The following is a 26,751-nucleotide window of genomic DNA, read 5'->3' as shown; positions in this document are numbered from 1 at the left end:
CAGGACAGCCAATAACCATTATTGGGGTACGCCAAACAAAACAAAAAAGGCTTCACCTGCTGGCATTTTGCTGGAAATAAGTTCCAGCTTGTTAACTCACATCCATTCCAAAACTGCCTCCAGGCACCTGTTTATGGTTTCCACAGCCTCCCTGAGACCCGCTGGCTGCGCAAGATAGAGCTGAGTATCATCTGCATATAGGTGGCAACTCAGCCCAACTCTCCAGAGGACCTCTCACAGAGGTTTCACATAGATGTTGAAAAGCATGGGGGACAAGATGGAACCTTGGGGAACCCCAGAGGCCAGGGGACAGAGCAGCAGCCCACCCCAGCACCACACTCTGAAACCTACCCTCAAAGTAGGACCAGAACCGCTGCAGAACAGTGCTTCCCACCCCCATTCCCAAAAGGCAATCCAGAAGGATACTATGATCAACAGTACTGAAAGCCACCGAGAGGTCCAGAAGAATTAGGAGTGTCACACCCCCTGTCCATCTCCTGGTACATGTCATCCACCAGGGCAACCAAGGCCGTTTTAATCCCATAACCAGGCCTAAAACCAGATTGCAATGGATCCAAACAACTTGCTTAATTCAGGAATCCCTGCAGTTGGCTGGCCACTCCTCATTCAATGACCTTGCTCAAGAAGGGTTCATTTAACACTGGACAGTAGTTAATTAACAGTGAGTGCATGTACCATGCATGTACAGTGTACACTTGGATTTTTCTTTATACATGCGTTGCGTAATTCTCATGTTACATTCAACACGTGTATAGCTGAACATGTGAATGAAACCCCCCATTTATTCATGTGCTTGTCCCCAGTTTCATAAGTACAGTGAACACATGTTGACATGTTCTTACAAACACATGTACATGCAAGTTGTATGTGTGTTCACTTTAACAAGTGAATAGGGCCTGTATAAAATAGGCAAGGCAATGAGTTATTCTAGGCCACTTTTGCTGAAGGATACCCAATAAGAAGATGCTGTTGGATTTGTGCACTAAAAATTGTAGAAAAAAAATTAAATGTTTAAAATGCTCCTCCACATAACACACATGCTGCAGTTACAACACTAGTATGTCAGGAAGGGTTTTTGGCTGCTGATCACATAGCTTGCCTTCTTCCCTCAGCAGATGCTCCTTGTTTAAAACCTAGTCAATCAGGACTGACAAAAGTAGTCACAGTCAATTTAGTAAGGCAAAAGTCTTTTCAGACAGCATGAATCTCGTCTGTTCTCACCATAGGTGTGAGGAGGAAAGTCTGGAGGTAAGTACTTCCTGTTCACGTTCTGCCTTATAAACAGATGTTCCCTGAAGGTTTCTGAGCATGTTCTGCAAGCAGCTACTTCCTATTGCTCTCAGTTTCCCTTCCTATCCTGGTCAGGGATGCCTATAGAGCCCAGTATTTCCTCCACTCTTCAGTATTCCCTTTCCATCAGAGCCGGTGCTGTGTGTAGGGGCTGCATCTTCTAGCACAAGTATTTATCACCCACATTTTTGTATTGGTAATTATATTTATATCCTGCCTTTCTGCCATAATGGAACTCAAGATGGTGTACACAGTTTTCCTAGGCAGGTACTGACCAGACCCAGGGCTGCTTAGCTTCAGCAAAGTGCCTGTATTGTGTGCCTTCTGACATTCTCTAGGACCCCAGTTTACATCTGGTTGATCCAGCAGCGAAGAAGGTTGCAGCACTGCCTTACAAAAAGCTTTAGTTCTAGTTTTAAGTCGTTTAGCCAAATATTTTGCTGTGTTTGTAATATAACCAAAACAAACATTATTTTTGAAGCAAAAGGGTTTGGGGTTTAAAAAGTGAATGCATTACAGCGAACAGTTTTTCTGAAGTAGCTTGACTTACGAATGGCCTGATTAAGGAGGTCAGGAAACTCCCTCTGTTCTAACATTCTGCAAACTATGTAAAAAAGAATTGTTCAGGAGGACATTTGTATAAAGATTACAGGGCTATGTTATAACAGAATGGTTTGGGAGGGTGCTTTTATAAAGGGAATGTGACTGCATACTGTGTATAGTATTAGCTGTTGGGTGCATGTATTATCCTGCTCTCACTGCATTGTTTTCTACTTATATAATACTATCTTCTGCATTGTTTAACATCATCTATAAATCTATGTTTTGTTGCAGACTTCTGTAGTACAAGTCATACTTAATCGCTTATTACTTGTCTCATTCTACTGACTGAATCAACTTACACTATGTAATATACCTGGAGTCTCAGTGAGAAAAATGGACTATAAATATAGTAAGCAAAATAAAAGAACAAATAAAAGTAATACTTACTGCGGCAAGAAGGAAATGTGCTGTTGATTTGTTCCATGACATCAGTTAGATCTGTGCTAGTATCATGAGGTGGGACTAACAAGTCATCTACACCTGAAAACACAAACCACACAATCACCTTTTAAAAAAGGGTGTGTAATTTAAAACATCTCTCATTTGATATATACAAGAAATGCTCATTGTTAATTGCTAGAAAAGGCGGAAACAGAAGTTATGGATTTATAGCTATCATTTCTGCATTATAAATCTATACCTGATACAAGACCAAAGAGATCTGCTGTCCAGTTGTACTCTTGGAACAACTGGTAATTTCCATGGACAGAAGAGATTACTTCTTGAAGAGTGTGACTTCCCTAACTTGCCTTTCTTGCTGCAGTACAACATACCCCCTCAAAATGCTGCATTCAGGGAGAAGGGGATCCCCCCCCCCGGAACAGCATGGGGGAGGAGTCAGAAGATTGCAGTGGAAGAGAGAATCAGTGAAAAAAGACCCCCTCTCCTTCTGTATGCAGAAATCCTCCAGGGATACAAGCCATTATTTTATCAGGCAGAAACAGCAGAAGTTACATAATTTAAATTACTACACACATTAGAAATCTTCAGTGCTCACATGCAGACCCTGAAGGTAGGACTTCTGGAAAAAATAGTGAGAGGCAGATCAAAATGACCTATTGTTGCATGCCACAACCCCTACTGATATGGAGACAGGATGGTGCATGTGCACACTACCCTCATGCTGTCAGGAATTATCCCTGCATGTAGATGATAGAACACTGGTGCTAGACTTCAGACTTCTGGGTCTTGGAGCTTATTTCAAACAAACAAACAAACAAACAAACAAACCAGTAATTTCCAAAGTTTAAATTTCACAAAGGTATTGAGCATTTTTTAGACCAAAGGTAGGGTTCCTGTTTCCCAGCAGCACCCCAGAACATTGTGCTCAGCGCGCAGGGCTAGTTCTTCCCACAAGCAACCACAGTGACAGTCTGGGACGCTACAGAGGCTGTTGACATGGGAGAAAGTGATGGGCATCGCTTTTACACATTATCATTTCCCAGGCTCATGTAGCCACCAGATGGTCAAGTGAGACCCCGACTGCCAGCAAAACAGCTGGGGCTTGACTTTCTTCCAGTGTATTTGGCCTAGTACATCCCTCTTCTCTTCCACTGCCTTTTTCAGCCTGTAAGTCAAGGTTATTCACACTTCTTGGAGGGTGAGTCTCCTGAGTCATTCTATGCAATAAATGCACCTATTCAAAAGTCTTATGTGTCTTTTCATTGCCAATATTATGGACATAACAACAAGAGCCTATAAGTACCAATATACATTTTATGATAATTCATACTGCAACAGAAGCAGGCCTATTGTTAAAATAATGTTTAAAATGTTCATTAAGCCTAAGGTTTATTGTCAAGGGATTGATCAGAGTTCAAATTCAATTATGTCTTTTATTGCTACTTTTGGGCTCTTATTGTTTTTTAGTCGCTTTAAAAGGTATATTTTGTTGCTTTATATTTGACCTTTCCAAGCTCTGAAGATTCTGTGGTAAAAAGTAGAACACAAGTATATACATTCATCTCCACGCATTATAGCAGTTGGATTCAGACTATCTATATAGATTTTCATATGTGCCCCCTGCCTACGGATACTTAAATCCACAGATGGGGGCACACTCATTCCCAAACATGTTTCTTCAAACTTGGGGAATATCCCAAATTTGCAGAAAAATCTGAAAACAAAATATGTTTTGTTCTTGAAGCATAAACACTTACAAGACTTTAATGGTCAGTGCATCATCACATTAACACAGAGCCCACCCCAAAGTAGCTGTTATGCCCAGGGGCAAGATCCTCCACACCCATCCATACATTCTTCAAGAGAGCTTGCTTCTAATGTGAAAACATAAAAGTCTTTAGAAACCCATTCACAAATATAACACAACCTTTGGGCTGATCAAGTAACTCACCTGTTTGATTAAACTGTGAACTTATATCCTGATCAGGTGAATAGCTGAGTGCAGAATGCTGAGGCGAAGCACAAGAAGAGCCTCCATTAATTCTGGAATCTGTGTCAGGCTAAAGATTCAAGATTTAAAAACAAATAAGATTTAAAAACAAATTGTATTTAGGGTTATCAAATCATACTTGAAAAAACTGGTGTAATCTATTAACAGTGGTTTGGACTTGACTGTACAGAAGTGGATATTTCCCCCATTTTCCCCCAGAAGCACCGTCTGGCCACTGAAAAGCCAATTCTGAGGATTTGGAGAAATCTCCTGCACAAAATACCATGTGGCGTGGGGAGAGTCAGTTAGGAGGTGGAATCAAGGGGGGGGGGAATGCCCCCTTTCCTCTTCACTAGCAGAGCACTTTGCTTAAAGTATGAAAAATTCTAACTCTACTGCTTAAGCTATAAGAGGTTGATCTCTTTGTGCCAGTGCTGTCATGATCTGACTATAACAAAGTTCAATAAAGCATGGCTGGATGTTATAGAAACCAGCTAGGGGATCCTTGAGCTTGTGACCTCCTCTTCCCTCCCTCTCTGGGCATGTAGTTCAGATATATATTTGTACTTTTGCAGCAAATCATATTTTTCCAGGTTTTATTTTTTTTAATATAAAAGGGAGGGGAAGGGAAGTGTCCTAATCACAAACTATGTTCCCCCTTGCTTCCCTCCAAATCAGAAGTAAAGATGGTTTGGAGGTAACGGAACAAGGTACAGTTTGTGAATGGAAGATAACAACAAACTATAGTTTGCAGCAAAATCAGTAATGAATAATTTCTGAGCTATATGCAAGGAAAGAAGAGGAGGGAGCACATGGTCCTATGGATTTTCTATGCTTGCTCCTGTAACAACAAACCATAGTTTGTTGCTTTTCTGTGATGTTACATCTAGAGCCACAGTGTGGTACTTTTCGAGTTAGCTAAATATATGCAGGAGCCCTGTGGCACAGAGTGGTAAACTGCAGTACTGCAGTCCAAGCTCTGCTCACGACCTGAGTTCGATCCCGACAGAAGTTGGTTTCAGGTAGTCGGCTCAAGGTTGACTCAGCCTTCCATCCTTCCGAAGTTGGTAAAATGAGTACCCAGCTTGCTGGGGGCAAAGGGAAGATGACTGGGGAAGGCACTGGCAAACCACCCCGTAAACAAAATCTGCCTAGGAAACGTTGGGATGTGACGTCACCCCATGGGTCAGGAATGACCCGGTGCTTGCACAGGGGACCTTTACCTTTACTTAAATACATATACTACACTTTTTGGATAGTGGTAAAAGCAAATTATATTTTCTTGAGATGTTACCAACTGCTATACAACTGCTATATCTCCAGTGATGAATACGTAGAATTTCCTTTTTAACTGGAACGGTGTCCCTCTTGATTCCTGTCTACTAGTATTGCTTCTATTTTCCTAATCTATTTAAGAAGCATTTTTTATGAATTTTCAAATAATATTTCTCTGGTTATTGGCCTTCTCAGCACAGAGAATCTGTTCACCTCTTTAAAATAAAACCAGATTCTGTACACAAATGTTGAATGTAAAATTTTAAAATAATCAGTGGCATTTCTCACATTTTACCAGCAATAAGTTTTTCTCAAGATGATTTTAAACAACAATTTTATGTTTCACTGTGGCAATCTCACAAAGGGATGGGAGACTTGCAGAACTTTTATATCATGAAGGTTGATCTAGCACTGATGGAAATATCTTGGGGACACAAAATCTCTAGCCATAAATTATCATCATCAGCCTTTATTCTCATCTTATTCCAACCAATAATTCTCATCTTATTCCAACCAATTCCAGTACATCTTATTTCAACCAATGCAAAAGATAAATTGAGGTTAAAGAATTTGGAAAGGGAGTCTGAATTTTGCCGTTTTTATGTATTAAGAAAATCATGTTATCTGCAGAGGTTCAGTATTTTCATACTGTGTGCCTAAACAGGTATTCACTGTGTCTGGCAGAAACTGAAAAGGCTGAAAAAGCAGGTGACACTGTTTCACTATTTCCTTCTCTTTATAATTAACATGTCTTTGTCAAAGCTGCCATATGCCAGCTCTGCTTCACCTCCATATTTGACATTGTAATCAATCTTTTGAATAAAAATGACAGCATTCCTGACAGCCACCAGTCCTTTGGGCTTCTAAAATAAAAAAGCAAGGACGCCTCAGAATTGCAACCTGAAATGAGCAAGTTCATATGTAAAGGAATGTAAAATATTCCTCCTTGCAATATTCTATGGTGTTGTCTATTACTATAAAAAGCATATATTAGGGGTTTTTTAACACAATTTTGAAGTAATACAACCACCTTGACAGTTTATTAACCTACTCAACATTCTCCAGCCAACAATCCTCAATAATAAAGCAGAGTTTAAAAACTGAACAGTTTGCAGATGATAAGAAGGCAGGAAAAAAAAATATCCCTATGTAGTTCATTTTCAAATCAATACAGTTTTCATATTTTAATAGTTTCTACCTTACATATCGGATAAAGGGAGCTTAACGTGATTGAAGAATACAAAAATAGTATTAATTGTTTACAGAAGTACTGTGAAACAGCATGAATAGCCATTTGAAAATTGATATTCTGAATTTGAAGAAAAGCATCCAACCACCGTACACTAAACAACTCTTGTTATCAGGAGTGCTCTACCTGCTCAAGCAGCTGCCGCAGTCGATGGAGCTGAGATTCCAGCTGCTTATTGTGATCTTCCAAAATCTGCATTCTAGCCTCTAGACGACCTTTGTGTTGCCGTAAGAGTTTGGCCTCTGCAATGAGCTCTGCATCTTCAGATGTGTGCTGGGGCGACACGGCAGAGTCTGGGGGTGAGCTCAATGTATTCATTCCCCTTTGAAGATGCTGTTCCTTTAATTGCTCATATTCCACTTGAAGCATCCTAAATTCAGTTTTAAAAGAATAAGTGTGACTTCTTGGCAGAACGGACACAAGACGATGGAGCTGTATTCCTTCTGTAAGTATATCTCATTCTACAGTTGTAGAACTATGTGACCAAGTGAATACATGGGCTAACTCGTGCTTAGCTATGGCTCAACACATGAAACAATAACATTCAGATGGTAATTGTAATTTCTAATGAACTAAATAATATTGGCTACAATTCTACTCCATTTATAAAAAACACACTCCTGAACCATTCCATTATACCACAGCCCTATTTTTTAAAAATGCCCTCCTAAATATTTCAGTTTTGCACATTCTGTGGACCCAACTGAAAGCGAGATGGCTCGTTCAGCAATCTGTGAAACCAGACTCCTTTTGTCCAATCTCTTTCAAACTTGGAGGGGGGGATGTCTTCATGAGAGAGGGAGAATTTGCTATCCTATAATTTTTGTACTGTTTTCTCCACAAAACCTGCTCTAGACCCCCAGAATGATCCTCTTTTCCCACAATAGGAAAAAATGGAGACCATGTGTGAGGGTCCTTCTTCCCTTTTTTGAACCCTCCCAAAATTTTCTCTGCTGTTACCAATAACTGTGAGGGCTTTTAATATTCTTTAAACCCCACAGTCTGTCACCTTTGTTTGTGTGAGCAGAAAGTTCCCCTTTGCTCCCCCCAGATGAAATTGAGAGGTTTAGAGGCTGAAACGGATTTTGTATAATTAATATAAATTGAAGTTTATTATTTACAGAGAGCTAGTTCGATTGATTGTTTTTCTTCAAGAGAGACACAAAGCTTAGTTGGTTACAAGCAGTTCAAATCTTAAATGGTTACAGGCACAGTACTCGGTTCTCAGTACAGTTTCTTCAGGTTATTCAGGAAAATACTCAGACGTTTTTCAATGTATTCATATACTCTCAGAAAGGGCAGGTCTACTATAGATCATTGTCTGATCCTCCAGCACTCAATTGAAAAATATTCCTCTAAGGCACCAGTTTCCTTGTATGCTGCCTTCATAGACCTAAAGGCAGCATTTGACACCATTTCAAGAACTAAACTTTGGGAGAAACCAGAAGGCACATCTATAGATCGCAGGCTTTTGTACCTAATTTGTGTTCTTTACGACAATACTGCCCTAAGAGTTAGATGCAACAGGCTAGGGCACCTCTCAAGTGTAATTAACACCTTTAAAGGAGTAAGCAGGGTTGTATTCTGGCACCTAAGCTGTTCATCTTTTATATCAATAACATGGTCAGCAGTTTAAAGGATCCTAACTTTCAACCTCCAAAACTTGTTTATAGTAACATTCATGTCCTGCTTTATGCTGACAATGCGGGTTTGTTATCTAGAACCCCGGTTGGGCTAAAAAGAGCCTTGAGGAGATTATCACAATACTACTCTGAAGAACATCTAGAGATAAACTATTCAAAGACCAAAATTATGGCCTTTGGTGGGCGTCCTAAAGTGTAGAGCATAAATGGCCACAAAATAGAACAAGTGACCAAATGTAAGTATCTTGGAGTGGTCCTGCATGACTCTGGTTCAAGGAGAGCCCACAGCGACTAGGCAGCAGAGTTAGGGCACAAATCCACTTTTAATATAATTAAATTTTTAAGAACCAAGGGAGGGCATTTTTTTCCAGCTGCTCTCAAGCTATACCAAGCAAAAACGCTGGCCCAACTGTTGTATGGGACCACATCATCCTGTTTTGCCCCACTTGAGTGGATCCAATCAAAATTTTTAAGAGCGGCCCTCCACTTACCCTGTTGCGTATCAAATGCAACTGTACACCTGGAGATAGGAACGGTGAAGGTGGAGGCAAAGGTATGTCTTGCTTCCATTACCCTGTGGCTCAAATGAAATCTTAACCCTCAAGGCCTGTTGCCTTTGATCTTGCAGGACAACTTCCAGTCCTTATGGCCTAAGGCAGTTTACAACAAAATAGAAGGGCTGGGCTTCTCTCCACTTTCCTTGTTGGTGCAGGGTAAAGATCACACAATATGCCTTCTGAAGCAAAGGGTGAATGACATAGAACGTCAGGCAGATCTCGGGAGATCACTGCTTTTCCTATCACCTGAAAAACCTAGGTACATCGTCCCCCCCGCAGCATATCTTTCCCAATTAGAACTTATTAATCATAGGAAAGCTTTCATCCTCGCTAGGTGCCAGGTCCTACCTTCGGCGGTATTGGAGGGAAGATATAAGAAGGTCCCTATAGCAGAAAGGCTTTGCCCTTGTGGGTCAGGGGTATAGAAACTTCAGAACATGTCTTGATCCGCTGTTCATTCTACCAAGAAGTCCACACAACGGTTCTTTCCCCTTTGCTTAACACTTTCCCTGAGTTTCTGGCTAAGAAGCTCCTAACTGATGAAAAATCACAGTTTATACTCTTGACTGCTAAATTCTGCGCTGCAGCTATTAAAATACATTGTACCCTGACAGGATAAGAGTAACAGAAATACTTTATTACTCAAAATATTCAGGAGGTCACACCAAGTTATACGATGTTGATATAAATTTTATTCATACATGTAATATGTAATTTTTAGGCTTAGATTATTTGTAGTAGCAGTAGTAGCTGTTGTTGTGGTTTTCTTATTATCTGCTGTGGTTGTTGTTTTGTTTTGCTTTTTGCTGGTCAGTGACCATATTAATAAATTATGTTATGTATTCATATACTCAATATACTCAATGTGGACTCAATTTACACTAGCACAAAGAATACCAGAGAATGAAGGCTTATCCACAACCTTTCTCACTCCTCAGATTTGCCCACCTCCTGTGGAAAACAAATCTTTCTCCCCCAAAACACTGAATCAGGAGTCTCCCTGTTTCAGGAGCCACCTCCCACTTAGTGACTGAAGAAAGGTTTTTCTCTTTCTACCACAATCTTCTCCTTGTCACCACTCAGGTTTGGTTTATACACGCTAGGTAATATATGAACACACAGGTTCTTAGAGTCTCTGCACACAACCGCACAGTTCAGGAGCTCAGAGCTGAAAGCTCAAGCACTCTTTTCTCTCCCTCCAAAAAGACTCCTGTCAGCTCTCCAGACTCTGCTCACTGCCTGCTGGCATTGGCTGACAGTTCCTAAGTGTCAGAGTTTACTTTTTTAACCCTGTATCTGTCACACCAGATAGCTGGGGGGTGGGTATCTTGTTCAGAGGTGGGGAGCCTTCAAAGGAGAGGGGGTCTTCATTCTCTGCAACTTTGGTGCAATTTGATCTAAAATCACCCTCTCCATATGCCCAGAAAGAACCCCTATTCCCCTATAGAAAACAATAGGAAATCCCCCCAAACCCCCTCAAAAATAAACTGAAACACGCAGGGATATCTGAAAATTAATGGTATTGGTAGTGCCCCCCCCTCCAATTCCAATTCCAAAGCCAGATTTTACTGAATTCTTTCAAAATGCACACTCCTAAGGAAGAGAGTCAGGAAGATGAAAATACCAATTATGAGGCAGTTTTCCTTATCCCAATTCCACAGGGGGGGCATGCTTTCTCTCCATTTCCATTACCTCACTGAAAGCCAATATGATTTGATTGTGAAGTGTCAACTAAGATGCCCTTTGTACAACCATGTTTTCAAATATATAAGCATACATTAAGATACACTAATGAAACACAGCAGAACCATAAGGAATGATGATGATACCTTTGCTCATCCTCAAGGTCAGCAATGATACGTTCAAGTTCTCCTCGTTCTTCCCTCTCTACTGATTTTAAGATTTGTGCTGGACTCTGTGGCTGACTCACAGGTGACTCTCCTCCCAGAGTTTGACAGTATTGCTGGATAAGGGCATGCTCATCTTCCCTAGTGACAAAAAAGCTTGCATAAATATCCTTTATATATACAGAGTATTATTAAATTGATGTCAATTGTTTAAAGAAAGCACTGAGTAAAGTCAGGATGAATTTACACAATATACAGAATAATAGTTGAAAGTGTAAGTCATTGCTTAAAGATGAAAAACTCAGATATTATGGGTTTAGATAAAGGAAGACAAACTCAAATATCATAAACGGTCACTTTAAATGCCTTCCAGGGCGCCGGAACGACTCCCGGCTCGCCACTGCAACTTGTGCCAGTGACTGGAGGCCAGCAGTCGGCAGCGGCAGTTGGGGAGCGGCGCCCGGCCCTGCATGCCAACGCTGGGACACGAACGCCGGCATGCGCCTTCCGTAGTCAGCCTCCTAAGGGCTTTGGGTGCAATTTTCAGGAATGGGCCCTTAGTAAACACTCTGGGAGCTGTGTCCAGGCCAAGTGGCAACACTGTGTATTCATAGGAAAAGTTGCCATATTATAAGCATAGATATTTCTTGCAGGAGTCATGAATTGAGTTGTTAAAATATGTGTCCTTAAGGTCCAGGATGGCAAACCACATCCCTTTGTTAAGGAGAGGAATAACCCTTGAGATAATACCAACGGAGAAACAATCTATTCACAAGGAACTTTTTCAATATGCGACAATGGCGGCAAGAACTCTGTTTGCGATGCATTGGAAATCCAAGAAAGTACCCGACCTATCAGAGTGGATTACAAAAATGCACGAATGTGCAACCATGTCGAGTCTAACAAACTTGCTTAGAAGAATACCGATTGATGACTACAAGCAAACATGGCAATCGTTTTTTGACAGATATGTACAATAAATTAAATTTATTTTATAATTTTTATAAGACCATGCAAGAATTAAATAAGAGTTGAATAGTTACATAAAATAGATTAGATCACTATATGCTTATTATTGGGCTGGATTTTAGAAAACGGGTACTAGTTGAAGTTTAAGTATATAACTGTTTTTAAGAATATAACAATTTTTCAGTAAAATATGTTGTTAAATGAGGCTGCATAGAACAGGAATGAAATAATTAGTTAAGGTTATTGTTTTTATTGGGTAGGTTATTGTTTTTATTGGGTATTTTGACAATAGGTATTAGTTGGGGGTAAGAATGAGAAAGTGGTTTATCTTGAGCATGGATATGAATTGAAATGATATGTAAAATTCCCTTTTTCTTTCCCCTCTAATAATAAAATACATTAAAAAAGGAGAGGAATAACCTCTGGCAGTGACAACGTTCTGAACTTTGAGACTTCAAGAAATTTATTGAGCTTTCTAAGGTCCAAAATGGGGTGTTTCCCCCCAGATTTCTTATTGATGAGAAAATACCTAGAGAAAAACCCATTAACATTAACACAACTAGGAACTTGTCTAATAGTCCCTTTAATCAGGAGGTCCATGACTTCCTGCAACAACAAAGGGGACGGTGGGATTGTAACTTAGTCAGGAAGGTGAACTTCAGGCAATGTAACAAACTCCAAAAAGTAACCACAGCATACAATGGACGAGACCCATTGGTCCTGGATTATCATGGACCACACATCAGGGGGAAAAAACAGCTAGCCTGTCCAACAAGATGGGTGCCTGGCTTAGTCAGGAAAAGGATCTTCCCCAGCCAAATTGGTCTCTAAATGATTGCAGAGCTGGCTTGGGTTTATCCTTGCCCTGTTGTTTCCTAGGCTGATGCTGAGAAGGAAAAGATTGTTGGTAATGCTAGTGTTGATGTTGTGGTGATTGGTACCTTATATAGGTTTTGATATGGATGATGGAATGAATGACAAGGGAAATACCTCTGTTTGAAAGAGGGGCCAGACTGGGTAGCAATACCCAGTGATTTCGCTGTTGGCTTATTTTTTCTAATTCTGTTTAGCACTGAGTCACTTTTTAAATTCTCAGGTAACATGTCTATTTACTGGCCCATCTGTTCCCAGAGGAACATTTGATACCATCCCATAATGGCAGTGAAGTTGTCAATTCTTAGCCCTAGTGAACCTGAAGACTATATTTTTGCTCCACTGCATCCAATTTCTGCCCCTCCTTACTGAGAGAAGAGTGGGATCCTGCTCTCTGTCTAGAAGGGAGAACCTCGAACACCAGCAACTTGGCTGGAGGATGCTGGAAGAGATAATCACAACACACACATCCTTTATTTTGTAAAGATTGTCCAGTTTATGAGCAGAGGCAGGACCAGAGGCAGACTTGGACCAGGTGTTATTGGCTATGTCCAGAAGACCTTGCAGCATCAGTACAGCAACTGGACCTGCATCTTCCCATTAGAGTACTTTAAGTATAGGGTCTGTTGGTTTTGGATCAAAAGACATATAATCAAGATCCAGTGCTTTGGCCAACCTTATAAGTAGTTCCACACTGAGCTTGAAATCCTCCGTAGGGGTGATGGGAGATGGATCTCCTGCAGTTTCCTCAGAGAAAGACATGGATGTACAATTGCAATATACCTCCGACCCTTGGTCAAAAACCTCTTCAGATTCTGACTGAGGTAAGTCCATATATTCTCAGTGTTGAGGTATTGTTTTCGACGTTGAGGTTGTCTGTCGGATCTGAATGACAGGGTCAGGGGCGTAGGAGACTACTGATATTGACATAATGGCTGTTGTTCCCATTGGCCCCACTGGTGCATAAACATAGATGGGTAAGGATACCACATAGGTGGGTAAGGACCCCACAGAAAGCTGGCAGGAGCACAAGGGGCTTGTAAGGGGACCTGTGTCTTGGAGCCCCTAAATTGTTGTGCAACTGGCTGAGGTGGAACTTCAAAGACATCATCATCTGATCAAGGCAGTGAGTTTGGTTGCCTCAGAAACAGAGATGGAGTCCTCAGATGGAAGAGGAGCTTGGCGCCATTGCCACCACGTGAATCTTGGTAGGGAGGAGACAAACACTCTCAAGGGAAAAATATTGTCGAAGGCTTTCACGGTCAGAGTTCATTGGTTCTTGTAGGTTATCCGGGCTGTGTAACCGTGGTCTTGGAATTTTCTTTCCTGACGTTTCGCCAGCAGCTGTGGCAGGCATCTTCAGAGTAGTAACACTGAAGGACAGTGTCTCTCAGTGTCAAGTGTGTAGGAAGAGTCAGAGAGGGGTTGGGTTTGAGCTGAGTACTGTCCTGCAGAAGTAATGTGCTAATCATTGTCCTGTAAGTATCAAGATAATGTACTAATGAGGGTGTGGTATGTTAATATGGAACCATTGTATCCTGAAGTGATCTGTTAATGTGTGAAATCCAAAGCTAATCTGCATGGCTATTGTTGACTGTAGCCTTTGTTAGTCTGGAGGTTTTTCAGGGCAGGAAGCCAAGCCTTATTCATTCTTAAACTCTCTTCTTTTCTGTTAAAGTTGTGCTGATGTTTATGAATTTCAATGGCTTCTCTGTGCAATCTGACAAAAAGTTGGTAGGATTATCCAGTCTTTCAGTGTCTTGGAATAAGACCCTGTGTCCTGTTTGTGTCAGTCCATGTTCAGCCACTGCTGATTTCTCAGGTTGGCCACGTCTGCAGTATCTTTCATGTTCTTTTATCCTTGTTTGTATGCTGCGTTTTGTGGTCCCGATGTAAACTTCTCCACAGCTGCAAGGTATACGATATACTCCTGCAGAGGTGAGGGGGTCTCTTTTGTCTTTTGCTGATCGTAGCATTTGTTGTATTTTCTTGGTGGGTTTTTCCTGAGTTTTCTGATTTTTGTTTGGTTTAATGGCCCTTCTGATTTCATTCTTGGAATAGCCGTTTGCTAGTAGTGCGTGATCCATCAAGGAAGAAACTAATCATTTAAATCACGCACTGCTAGCAAACGGCTATTCCAAGAATGAAATCAGAAGGGCCATTAAACCAAACAAAAATCAGAAAACTCAGGAAAAACAGTCTCCCATAGGAAAGATATTCTTGCCATTTATTAAAGGAGTCACTGATAGGATGGAGAAACTTTTGAAAAAAACATAACCTACAAACGGTGTTTAAACCCTGACACTGTCCTTCAGTGTTACTGCTCTGAAGATGCCTGCCACAGCTGCTGGCGAAACGTCAGGAAAGAAAATTCCAAGACCACGGTTACACAGCCCAGATAACCTACAAGAACTCTCAAGGGAGGTACCTATATCTGTGGTTGTCTCTCGTTACCTGTAGTAATTTTTTTCTTCAGAAATTGTTCCCTGGTAAACTTTTCTGTGATGGCACTTTTTAAGAAGCACAAAGAATGTGGGACCAAGATGGCCCAAAATGACAAACATGAAACTTGTTTAACGTGCTTGGGAGAGGGGCACAGTGAACGCTATCATAATTTTTTTTTCTCCAGCAGACAATTTCAGATGACTCAAGCAAGTCAAGTCAAATGGTGATAAGGGGCCAAGCACCAGCTAGGTGGCTCCAGGCAATTGCCTAGATCACCAAAACGTGGGGGTACCAGGATGGTCCCAGCCCTAGCACTACTACCTGGGTCACCAGGTTGGGGCTCCTTTCCTTCTATTTCAGGCTCTTTTGACCAAAGGTCTTAAGCACAAATACATAAATTAAAATAAGTTAAATACTATAGTATACAAATTTAAAATAGACAACAGGAGTAACTTAGGATTCTTACAATACAATTCTTAAAATCAAGACTGTTTGACAAAACTTTTAAATTACTCTACAGACACAGCAGAGAATGCAATAGTACTCATGTCGCTCTACAGGCACAACAGATACAACAGCAACTACAATGGTAAACATAACGCGGGTAACAATGATTTTAATCTTGTTGTCCCTTTAGAGAGATTACTGTTACCAAATATTTTGTGAGAGATTTAGTTATTCTTGGATCAACATCACTCATTAGATAAGAGGCCACCCAGGATTCAGCAGGAAGATGGTATCTTGATAAGATAGGTGTGATCCAGGTGGCCCTGGGTATAGCCCACAGATCACAGAATAGCAAAAGGTGGTCTACTGACTCAATTGCTCCTGGTGCACAGGAGCAAAGCCTATCTGAGAATGGGATTTTATTAAATAGGCCGCTCACTTCAGCTGTTGGAAGGATGGTCAGTCTGGTGAGCATAAATGCTCGTCTGTGGCTGGGAGTTGTGAGAAGTTTTAGATATGAGGGTGGTAGGTGGAGAGATTCCTAGGGCAGCAGTGGAGCACACTCGCCTTGCCCTCCTCAGTGTACTCACAAGATCAAGGTCTGCCACTCTTGTGCTTAGTAGCTTCATCGCTTCCTGGGTACTCATGTTATTGAGGTTTGTGAGAGAAAGGCCCAGGGCTTCAATCCTGCTATCCACACATCTCATCCATTCACTCCTAAAGTTGTCTTCTTTTAGGAGATGTAGGAACACACCCTGTATATTTGGCTCTGCAAGTAAGACCTTCATTCTTAATTTGAAAGAGCAGCCCAAGCCCTGGACTCAATTGAGCACTGCGCAAGCTCCACTCTAAGGACAGGTTGGGGCTCACTTTCCTGCTGATGTGGTGGGAAGAAGGGGAGACTCCACTGGAAGTAGAAGTGATGGGTGATGCTCTAGGAAGCCCCAAATATCTGTGGTCTGTATCATGGAGATTTTTGGGATTCCTAAAATGTCACCCAAAACTTATATCACTTTCTGGTTTGGATGCACTCCTTTCACTTTTCCCCACTGCATTGGCAGGCAAACAAGCGGCAAGCCACTTAGCCATTTGGTCACTCACAGTGCATTCCTGAAAGGGGGGAATTGTCATAGGAGGAGGCGTGATCCCTACGCTGGCGTCCGTGCCACTTGCGCCATGCAAACTGGCATGGATGCCGGCACAGTGCCACTTATGCCGGCCCCCCTGGACTGCAGTGGCAGTGTGGCCATCAAACGCCAGCAGTGCCTCCTGCCAATGTCCTCCTGGCGCAAGTTCCCGCACCAGCTTCCCAGAGCATTCTGGGGGCCAGAGCTGCTTTTAGGCAGCTTCCTAACCCCTTTCAGCCTGGGAATGCCCCCTAAAGCAATGGTGTAGCCGTGCCACCTTTTGGTTGGTGCAGAATCGCTGTTTGCTATGGGGCCTTTCCCCCCTTTTTCTAAATTTTGTAAAAAACAAAACAAAACTTTTTTACCCCCACAGCAGCTGCGAAACCTCTTTGGAGGTGCTGCAGCGGTGCCACAGCCACATCAACCCCGGCCACTGAGGCTTTTAGGAATGGGCTGTTAGTGTGCACATGGGGTGGGACAGCCAATGGGGAGCATGGGTGACTGAAGGCATGAAAGTCCTTAGGCTGGCCCTGAAGGTGATCAGAATGATTGGAAAAAATCTATTCTGGTAGAAGACTGTTCCACACAATGTTTAGAACAAGTGTTCTGAACAGTAGTTACTGCGTAAGTCGGAAGTAACTTGACAGCACATAACACACACACATACACAGGAACAATAAATTGTTACAATAAATTGAGCAAATTAAGTCACATTGACAGGGAAATAACAGTCACCTAAGAATTACTTAAACAAAGTTTGGGTTTTGATTCAGCTGAAGACTCTTTGACTGTGTCTGTGCGTATACACACACAGAGAGGGAGGGAAAGACAGACAGGGAGAGGGAGGAGGAAAGAGAGAGATTAATGTACGTTTTCTATTACTTATTGAATATTGATTCTAAGCTTTGCTGTGGACAGATAATTCTAGTGAATACAAGGAAGATTTATTGGTCTATGTATCCCAGCATGGGTATACTGGGGAAGCTGTTATGTACAGCCACATAAAGTGTCCCTAACAAGAGATTCATAACATAGCAACAATTTTATTAAATTATGAGTGAGATTTAGTGGTTTCCAAATTAGTCCAGTACACGCAGCTTTCCTATTATCTTTCTTCAGATAACTTACAACACAATTCTTACAGGTATAGCTAATTTTGCTAACACATTGTTATCATCTGAAATTTGACAGCAGTGCAAGCTTCAATTTAATTTTAGGGCTTTTGATGGTACTATAAAATTATGAAGAAAAAGAATTACTGCTCTGAAACATTTAAATACATGGAGCCACTTGCAACCTAACAGTCAGCTGCTGGGTGAACAAGAAATGTAGTAAAATAATTTTAAACTACAATGAAGAATATGATTACAGTCATCATCTCTGCTAAAAATTAATACAAAAGTTTCTTTAAATTATAGACTACAAACTATTGCTTTCGAGCATTCAGTCATGACCAAAACATTTTAAGGAGCAGAAAATAAATATGCTGAGGAGAACTTTTAGATGGGTATGCAGGATTGAACTTCAAGGTTATCCTAATTTTAAAATATCCAATACTAGAAATCAGTGGTTTTTATTACTGAGCAATAGAGTTGAAGTTTCAAATATAAATGTTAAGGTGGCTATCAAAACCTATTTTATGGGGCTTGTTTATGGAGCTGGATTCTGGCTATTTAACACCAGTGGCTCATGCACACAGACACACATCTTCCATGACATCAGGAGCATCTCTAAAGAACAAAGTTTCAAATATAAACTTAGGTCAAGCTCTTAATTATGGTGGCACTAGCACCAGTGACAGGCAGAAGATTGAGATGAGTAAGCCATACTACTACACATCACAATAAGTTGAGTCAGGAGCAGCCCTATGCTTCACGGTTTCAGTCTCTCAAGTTATATAGAGGACAAAAAGCGGGTTTATTGATTTGTCCATTATAAGCAGCATACTCTGTCTGAAAACTGCTCTTCAGTAAAGGAACACCTGACAAAGGAAGATTCTATTTACAGAAAAGATACAGGTCCCCGTCCGTCCGTCCCCCCAATAATTTGCTTTGTCAACTACTTGGTCTGAAAGAAAGAACTTTGTTCTGGCAATCAGGTCTCACACACCAACAATTGAAGATATTAGCACCCCGTACAAAAGACAGCTATATCTAAGTTAGTGTGTGATCCACACAATTATAACTTTCCAAATTTTGTAATTTTATTTTAGGCAACAATCAAAATCTTCTGGTGTAGAACTGGAAACTAGTTACATACATTTCCTGAGCTGCCTAATACAGAATCAGAGGAAAGAGGATGTAATTACAGCCTGAATTGAAGCTATCCCTGTCTACAGCGTCTACAAAGATGCATCTGAAAGGGAAAATGTCATGGAGATTTTTGGAGGAATCTTATACTGGTGGCCAAAGATAGAAATTCTAGTCTTTTGGACTAGAAGATAGAAATTCTAGTCATCAAGGTACACTTTTAAGGAGACATCTTCCTTAGACTCACATATTCCCCCAGATACTTGAGTCCAGTTTCCTTGTATGCTGCCTTCATAGATTTAAAGGCACAAGACTTCTGGTAGTAGTATGTTAACAAAGTTGGACTGCAGTTCTGAATGGAGGCTGACCATCAGAAGAGGCATAAAGAGAGAGAAAGTGACAGGCACGGGGGGGGGGGAGAAAGAGTAAGAAACGGGGAGGCAGGAGGAAGAAAGAGTAAGAGACAGAGAAATAGGGGAGAGGGGAGGGAACAAGGTGGGGGGAATGGGATGGCCATTCCTGCAAGTTTCTTGTGGGTCCCCACTTGTTCTCTCCAATTGGGGAACAACTTATCAGCATCTACTTACACACTTCCTGTGGTGGAGCTACCATCTGTAAGAAAGGAACCATTGGTCCGTTCCATCTGGGCTAGCCTAGAAGAGAAATGGGACCTTAGACAAAAAGAAAGAAGACGAACCTTCATGCCATTTGAGTCTACTTCACATTACACAGTTCTTGTTTCAAACAGTAGCAATAATTTAAACCAAGTAACACCAATTTTAATTGCCTAAGTTTTCATGTTTATCATATTTAAAATGTAGCCATTTTCTTTGTATTATGTCAGCCTTTCTACATAACTCTGTGCATGTATATGTGAGTGTCATCAAGTCACAGCTGACTTATGGCAACCCTGTAGGGTTTTCAAGGCGAGACATTCGGAGGTGGTTTGCCATTGCCTGCCACCACATCATGAACCTGATAGTCCTTGGAGGTAGCCCACCCAAATTATAACCAGGGCCAACCCTGCTTAGCTTCTGAGATATGACAAGATCAAGTTAGCTTGGGGCAATCCAGGTCAGGGCAACATTACTCTGCTAATAGATTACTCTCCTGGTGCTTAGTGCTATTTTGTCAAGATCCATCTTCAGCCTCATCTGCCAAAACCTTCACACAAGCAGGAATCCCCAATTGTTTCAATTAATGGTTCAGCTGCTCAAACTCATAGGGATGCATGCATAACTAAACTAACTCCCTTGTGCTGTGTATGCTCCCATGTGGATAAGTCATTGAACAAAGGTGATTATATGGAAATATGTCCCATGGACATCATTAACACCCATGGGGATAGGATATATATAAAATTTTATTTACGGAAATATGAAACAGTAATAGATGACAGATAGTCCAATGAAAGGGAAAGTTGCACTATGGAAGGACATTGCGTATCCAGTATACAGTATTGAACATTTTGTTTTAAATCAATGACAACTATAATGCTACATTAGTGTCAGATTAACATTAAACATTTTTACATCACTGTTGATATTAGAAGATCTCATATAAGATGCTGTAAATATATTTATCTACATTATCCAAGGAACTAAATTTAAAAGAATATTCCATTCTGTAACTTCAGTCCATTTTTGCATAATTAAAAGTTATTATTATCATCATGCTCATCATTATTATTGCTTCTTACCTGTTGGCATACTGCTCAATCCTGGAATGGGTGTCATCATGAAACAGTTGGGGGGACTGGGAGGGGCTACTAAACAAAGTAAAAAAGGGAAAAAACTGAAAAGAAATCAACACCAGTTGATCAACATCTCATTTACAGGAAAAAGGAACCGTGTAATAAAGAAGCTGACATTACTGAGTGTTTCATGTAAATATAATAGCAATATCCCAGCATTAAGAAAACCATTTGACTGGTAATTACTATAGTTCATCTCTCATTGGAATGAATAGGAGATGCAGAGTAGCATGGTTATGCATGTCAAGAAACATGAACTAATTTCAATAGAACGTGCAAGATAAATTTGTGGAAGACTGTACCCAGCAGCCTTCCAGGTATAAGCATTGCACATACTTACTCATATTGCTCTGGCCACATACTAATAAGTGTAATTGGTCTGCAAGAAGAAAAACAGAGAGAAAGAAATATAGAACAAAATTACAATGTGTCAATAGTGGGGGAGGGGGAGCACACTGTTTCTTTATTTTTTGGTCCTCACAGAAACATTGTTTTATGATTATTGCTACACATTAGGAGACTGATATGCAATATATGAGAGACAGGACACAAGCCTTTGGTAAACAAATAGATACATTCTAAACAACTCCTTTCACCCCAAAGTAAAAATCAGCATTAATTGAAAACCTTATGTAATTCTGTAAATCACTGAGTGTGTTCAACTCTCCCTAGAACACTGAGCTTACAAGACCATAGTTTATCATTGTTATGGTATAGTTCAGTTTTTCTGTTTCCACAATTTCAATCAATTCCAGTAATTTGGAACCCTAAAGTTTTGAAATGTTTGGATATTTTTGAGCAGGAACGGGGAAGGAGGAAGTGTGAAAACTACAATGGTAAGGCTAATTCCAGTAGCTAGTACAACATTATAAGGAAGCAATACTATAGACCCATGGAAAGCTTCAGAAGGAAGATATTGGACCAGCCCACATGTAATGTGTGTGTGTGTTAAGTGTCGTCAAGTCGCTTCCGACTCATAGAGACCCTATGGATGAAAGTCCTCCAAAATGTCCTAACTTTGACAGCCTTGCTCAGATCTTGCAAATTGAAGGCTGTGGCTTCCTTTATTGAGTCAATCCACCTCTTGTTGGGCCTTCCTCTTTTCCTGCTGCCCTCAACTTTTCCTAGCATGACTGTCTTTTAGACGACTCTTGTCGTCTCATGACGTGACCAAAATATGACAGCCTCAGTTTAGTCATTTTAGCTTCAGGCTTGATTTGATCTATAACCCACTGATTTGTTTTTTTGGCAGTCCACGGAATCCGTAACACTCTCCTCCAACACCACATTTCAAAGGAATCTATTTTCTTCCTATCAGCTTTCTTCACTGTCCAGCTTTCACACCCATACATAGTAATAGGGAATACGATGGCATGAATTAATCTAGTCTTGGTGGCCAGTGACACATCCTTACACTTCAAAATATTTTCTAGCTCCTTCATGGCTGCCCTTCCCAGTCTCAATCTCCTTCTGATTTCTTGGCTGCAGTCTCCCTTTTGGTTGATGGTGGAGCCAAGGAATAGAAAGTCTTGAACAATTTCAATTTCCTCATTGTCAACCTTATCATGTAATAACAGCCATCAATATTCTTCTCTTATATAATCATGACTTGAACCAAAGTACTGCCCTTATAAAGTACTGCCCCTATTTCTCATTGATTCTTTTTCAAATATAGTATAAAAAAACTGACCATAAACTATTCAGGTTAAGCACATTTACCCTGATTAATTATACTGAGAAAAATAAGTATGTGCAGAACTTACTCTAACCATTTCCGGAAAGACAGTTTGGTTGGTTTGTCCATTATAACCTAGATTTGCCATGATAAGCCATTATCACTGTAACTAAATATTAAAAACAATTTATGCATTTTTCCACATGTTCACTCTTACCTACAGACTACGTCAATGCTTGCAGAAGGTTCTTCCTCTATCGCAACCTTTTCATGACAGAAAATTCTGTGCACAAGAGACTAGTCTGTATTCAAACTTACGTTTCCAGATTGTCACCTTCGAGGACTGTTTGTACTGGCAGGTAGCCAAGCCGAGGGTGTTTAGCAAAATACTTCTTTGATCGAAACTTGTTCTTTAGCACCTTGGTGAAATCTCTGACATCTTCTCCTGATGTTGTCTAGGAAAATTTTAACAGAGATCAAATAAAATATTCATATTTATAGTACTGGGTAATATATTACATTACAATGTCAACTGAAGACTAGCGTGTAAGCCCACGCGTGCCAATCTCCCGGACTGGTTATGGAACCTGCAAACAGGCTACATGTGCGCCCCTGTTCCAGCTGCATGCCTGCCCTTAATGCTACAGGGAAGGCTAGCGCGCAGCCAGTGAAACTGACACGACCGCTCCTGGGTGTACCGAGCAGCCAGCAGCTGAGAGACCGAGGCCAGAGCAACCTCCAGAGAGCCTGAGAGAAGCCATGTTCCTGGTCATCTCCGTTTTAGGATCGTTAAGCCCATCAACAAGAATCTCCCGGTTCCTCCCGGGTTGCACAAGCCACTGGAATTAGAATAGATTTCCATTAAGTCCTTTGTCACCTTTTTGTCACCTGGGAACCTTGGAGGAGTAATCCTATCACCCCACCCCCAGAGAAACAGTACATCTGGGGTAGCCCACTGCCATAATGTTACCTTAGGTCTTTTCTGGCATCTTTGCCATTACTCTGTTGGTTAAGGTTTTGCGCAGCCTGACCACACTCCCTCCCACCTCGCTGGCCGAGTCCACAGGAACCCCTTGCCATCGCCTTCTTTATACTTTCTACTGTCTTAGCCTACTGGAACTTGGACAACTCCTCTGCAAGATAAGGTGTAGTATTACCCCACCAACGATCTCCTGGTACATTGGCATCTGTCTCTACTCTACTCTCTTTTGAATTCTTGGAATCTCTGTATGTTTGTGTTGCACCACTGAATGCTTGAAAACAAAAACTCTTTTAATTTGGATTCCATTGTCTCTGTCATCATTTTAAAGGTCACAGAATACCAGCTCTGGTATACAAAGGTTGCTCCCGCTATATAAATATTGTAGTTTCTGATTGCTCAAGCTAATTTCCCCATTTAAGAGCAATTCGGCTAACAAGCGGCAAAGTGCAAATGAAAATTACTTTAAGAGGTGGCAACTAAAGGCTGAACATAAAATATATAAAATAACAATATCAAAAGCTTGTATTTAAACAGCAACCCACATTCTTCCTTTATTGCTTTTCTAGCTGACCAATGCTTAATTTATATAAAATATTGTAAGCTCTAGCCCTGCGCTCCATCCCTCAAACAGAATCTAGCAGACGGCAAATCCACGAAAGCAGTTTTATTGGGTAGAATCGACAGGTTACAGAAACTATATTCAGAATGATACTAGTAAAGGGCTGAGGTAAGGTACATGGCATATATAGAAAAGCAAAGGGAGATAACCAGTAACCCAGGCAACCCCCCCTCCCAGAGACAGGAAGGAGTACTTGGCAATTCCCACACTAAAGGAATTCAGAAGGACTCTGAGAAGTCTAAACACGGGGCACGGGCTGGCCTTGGAGAGAACTGCAAAACAACACCTGGGAGCACAACCATGAACTGGCTTCATGGCCTGCTCCTGACATTCTGCCCCCCTGACATTTCCCCTTCCCCCGAGGGTTTGGGAATGTTCGGGAAGGAACGTATGATTTTAAAAGACTGATATGGAACACAGGATGAATTCTCCGTAGAGATTTGGGCAAGGAGAGTTCTACAGTTACTGGATTAATAATCCTGGAAATGGGGAATGGACCTAAGTACTTGGCACTGAATTTACCACACGGGCGGGTGGATCGTAGGTTCTTAGTGGACAGATAGACAGGATCCCCCACCCTGTACTCTTTATTAGGGGAGCGATGTTTGTCTGCCTGAGCTTTGTACTTTCGTTTTGCTCGCTCCAGATGTTTAACCAGCCATGGCCAGGTTGTTTGAATGGAATGCACCCATTCAGCCACGTCAGCTCCCCCCTCCTCCTCAGACACATCGACATGGCCCACAGGATTAAATTCTTTACCATGAACGATCTGAAATGGACTGAACCCTGTGGATTGGTGAACCGCATTATTGTAAGCATACTCGGCAAAAGGCAACAGGTTTACCCAGTCATCTTGATGGTAATTGACATAACAGCACAAATAACATTCTAAGACCGCATTTACCCGTTCGGTTTGACCATCCATTTGGGGATGGAAGGCACTAGACAGCCCTTGTTCCACTCCAACCAGTTTGAGGAAAGCTTTCCAGAATTTGGCCACAAAATTTGAACCTCTGTCCGTCACCACCTTGCGCGGGAAAGAATTCAGACGGAAGACATGTGACACAAAGAGGCGGGCCAATTTCGGGGCAGAAGGGATACCTGCGCAGGCCACAAGATGCACCTATTTTGAAAACAGATCGGTAATCACCCAAATTACAGTTTTTCCCCCACTAGGGGGTAAATCTGTCATGAAGTTCATTGCAATCACCTCCTAAGACTTAGAGGGGGTCTCTAACGGTTGCAAAAGTCCGGGTGGTTTTCCCTGTGCCCGTCTGGCCGCTGCACAGATGGGGCAGCTGCGGATGAAGGAGTCCACATCTGACTGCATGCCTGCCCACCAAAATTGCCGCCTAAGTAAGTGCAACGTCTTAAGGAATCCAAAGTGTCCAGCGATCTTGGCACCATGAACTAAACCCAAAACCTCCCCCCACAACACCTCGGGCACATACAGTTTAGAATCCTTGTACCAAAATTCCCCGCATTGAATTAGAGAAGCTGGAAGGGTCTGAGAGGAAAGTTCTGTGCGACAACTACGAAGTGTTCCTAAAGGATTCGGATAGACCCTCCACCCCCTCCGGAGTAGTGTCGGCGGGCAACTGGACCGGGGACGGAGCTGATACTGGAGTGGGGGGGGGCTGAGCAGGGTGCTCGGGTCCCCGTGCCTCAGGGGATATGGCTGTGGATCGTTCTGAGGGTGGAGGAAGCGAGATGGGTGGCGTCACCGGCTCACCCAGCGAGGCATCCGTCCCCTCTGGAAGTGGCAGCGGCGAGGAGAGAGTCTGAGAATGGGTTTGCACAGCCAGAGTGGGCACTAGACCCCGGTGAACAGGGGTGAAGAACGACTCTGTGGGTCGGTCAACCTTGGTGGGATATTGGGGAAGTCTAGATAAGGCGTCAGCCAGTAGATTTTGCTTCCCTAGTACATGCTTCAGGATGAATCGGAATTGGGTGAAGAAGTCTGCCCAACGCACTTGTTTTGCGGCTCAGTTTGCGGGCCTCCGTTAGGGCGACCAAATTTTTGTGATCGGACCACACTTCAAAAGGTGCCATGGAACCCTCCAAAAACTGTCTCCACACTGTCAAGGCATGTTTTACAGTGGCGGCCTCCTTTTCCCAAATAGCCCAATTGAGTTTGGATTGGGTAAACTTTTTGGAAAAATAAGCTCACAGACGCAGGTGTCCATCCTCCCCCCATTGCAGAAGTGCACCCCCCATCGCTACGTCGGAAGCATCTACTTGAACTATGAATGGTTGAGTGCAGTCGGGGTGTCACAAGACCGGCTCGGACATAAAGAGCCGCTTTAGACTATCGAAGGCGGCTTGAAATTGGGAGGTCCACTCCACCTGGGCATTGGGCAAAGTAGCCGAATCCCCCTTCCCCTTAGTTTTAAAGAGCTCTGTGATGGGCAGAGCAATCCGAGCGAAATGAGGAACGCCCTGTAAAAATTTGCAAACCCGAGGAATCTTTGGACTTGTTTCCGAGTAGAAGGTGGTTCCCAATTGAGCACAGCTCACACCTTTTCTGGATCCATAGTCAGTCCTTGGTGCGAGACGACATATCCTAGAAAGGTTACTTGCTTCTTAAGAAACTCGCACTTAGACAGTTTGGCATAGAGCTGATGATCTCTAAGACGTTGCAACACCTCTCTGACCAAAGCAACATGTTCCTCCATGGTTTTGGAGTAAATAAGAATGTCATCTAAGTAAACTACCACCCCTCTGAACAGCAGGTC

The 26,751-nt window shown here is 41.9% G+C and overlaps 1 protein-coding gene across 6 annotated transcripts in view; it reads right to left on the bottom strand.

Annotated features, from left to right (window-relative positions):
• The window catches only part of UTRN (utrophin), a 760,310-nt gene that overhangs the window by 17,911 nt on the left and 715,648 nt on the right, over positions 1–26,751 (bottom strand). For all 6 annotated transcript variants that reach the window (XM_056853742.1, XM_056853743.1, XM_056853744.1 and 3 more), the window contains 8 exons: positions 22,734–22,870; positions 21,081–21,119; positions 20,687–20,755; positions 19,575–19,640; positions 10,860–11,018; positions 6,957–7,200; positions 4,268–4,376; positions 2,302–2,394 (listed from right to left, as the gene is read on the bottom strand). In XM_056853742.1, the coding sequence (XP_056709720.1) occupies positions 2,302–2,394; positions 4,268–4,376; positions 6,957–7,200; positions 10,860–11,018; positions 19,575–19,640; positions 20,687–20,755; positions 21,081–21,119; positions 22,734–22,870 (916 nt within the window). The remainder of the gene's footprint in view (positions 1–2,301; positions 2,395–4,267; positions 4,377–6,956; positions 7,201–10,859; positions 11,019–19,574; positions 19,641–20,686; positions 20,756–21,080; positions 21,120–22,733; positions 22,871–26,751) is intronic.

The sequence above is a fragment of the Euleptes europaea genome, chromosome 7 (genome assembly GCF_029931775.1).
Source record: "Euleptes europaea isolate rEulEur1 chromosome 7, rEulEur1.hap1, whole genome shotgun sequence".
Taxonomy (NCBI): Eukaryota; Metazoa; Chordata; class Lepidosauria; order Squamata; family Sphaerodactylidae; genus Euleptes; species Euleptes europaea.
The sequence above is the reverse complement of the archived record's forward strand: the minus strand, read 5'-3'. Positions and strand labels throughout refer to the sequence as shown.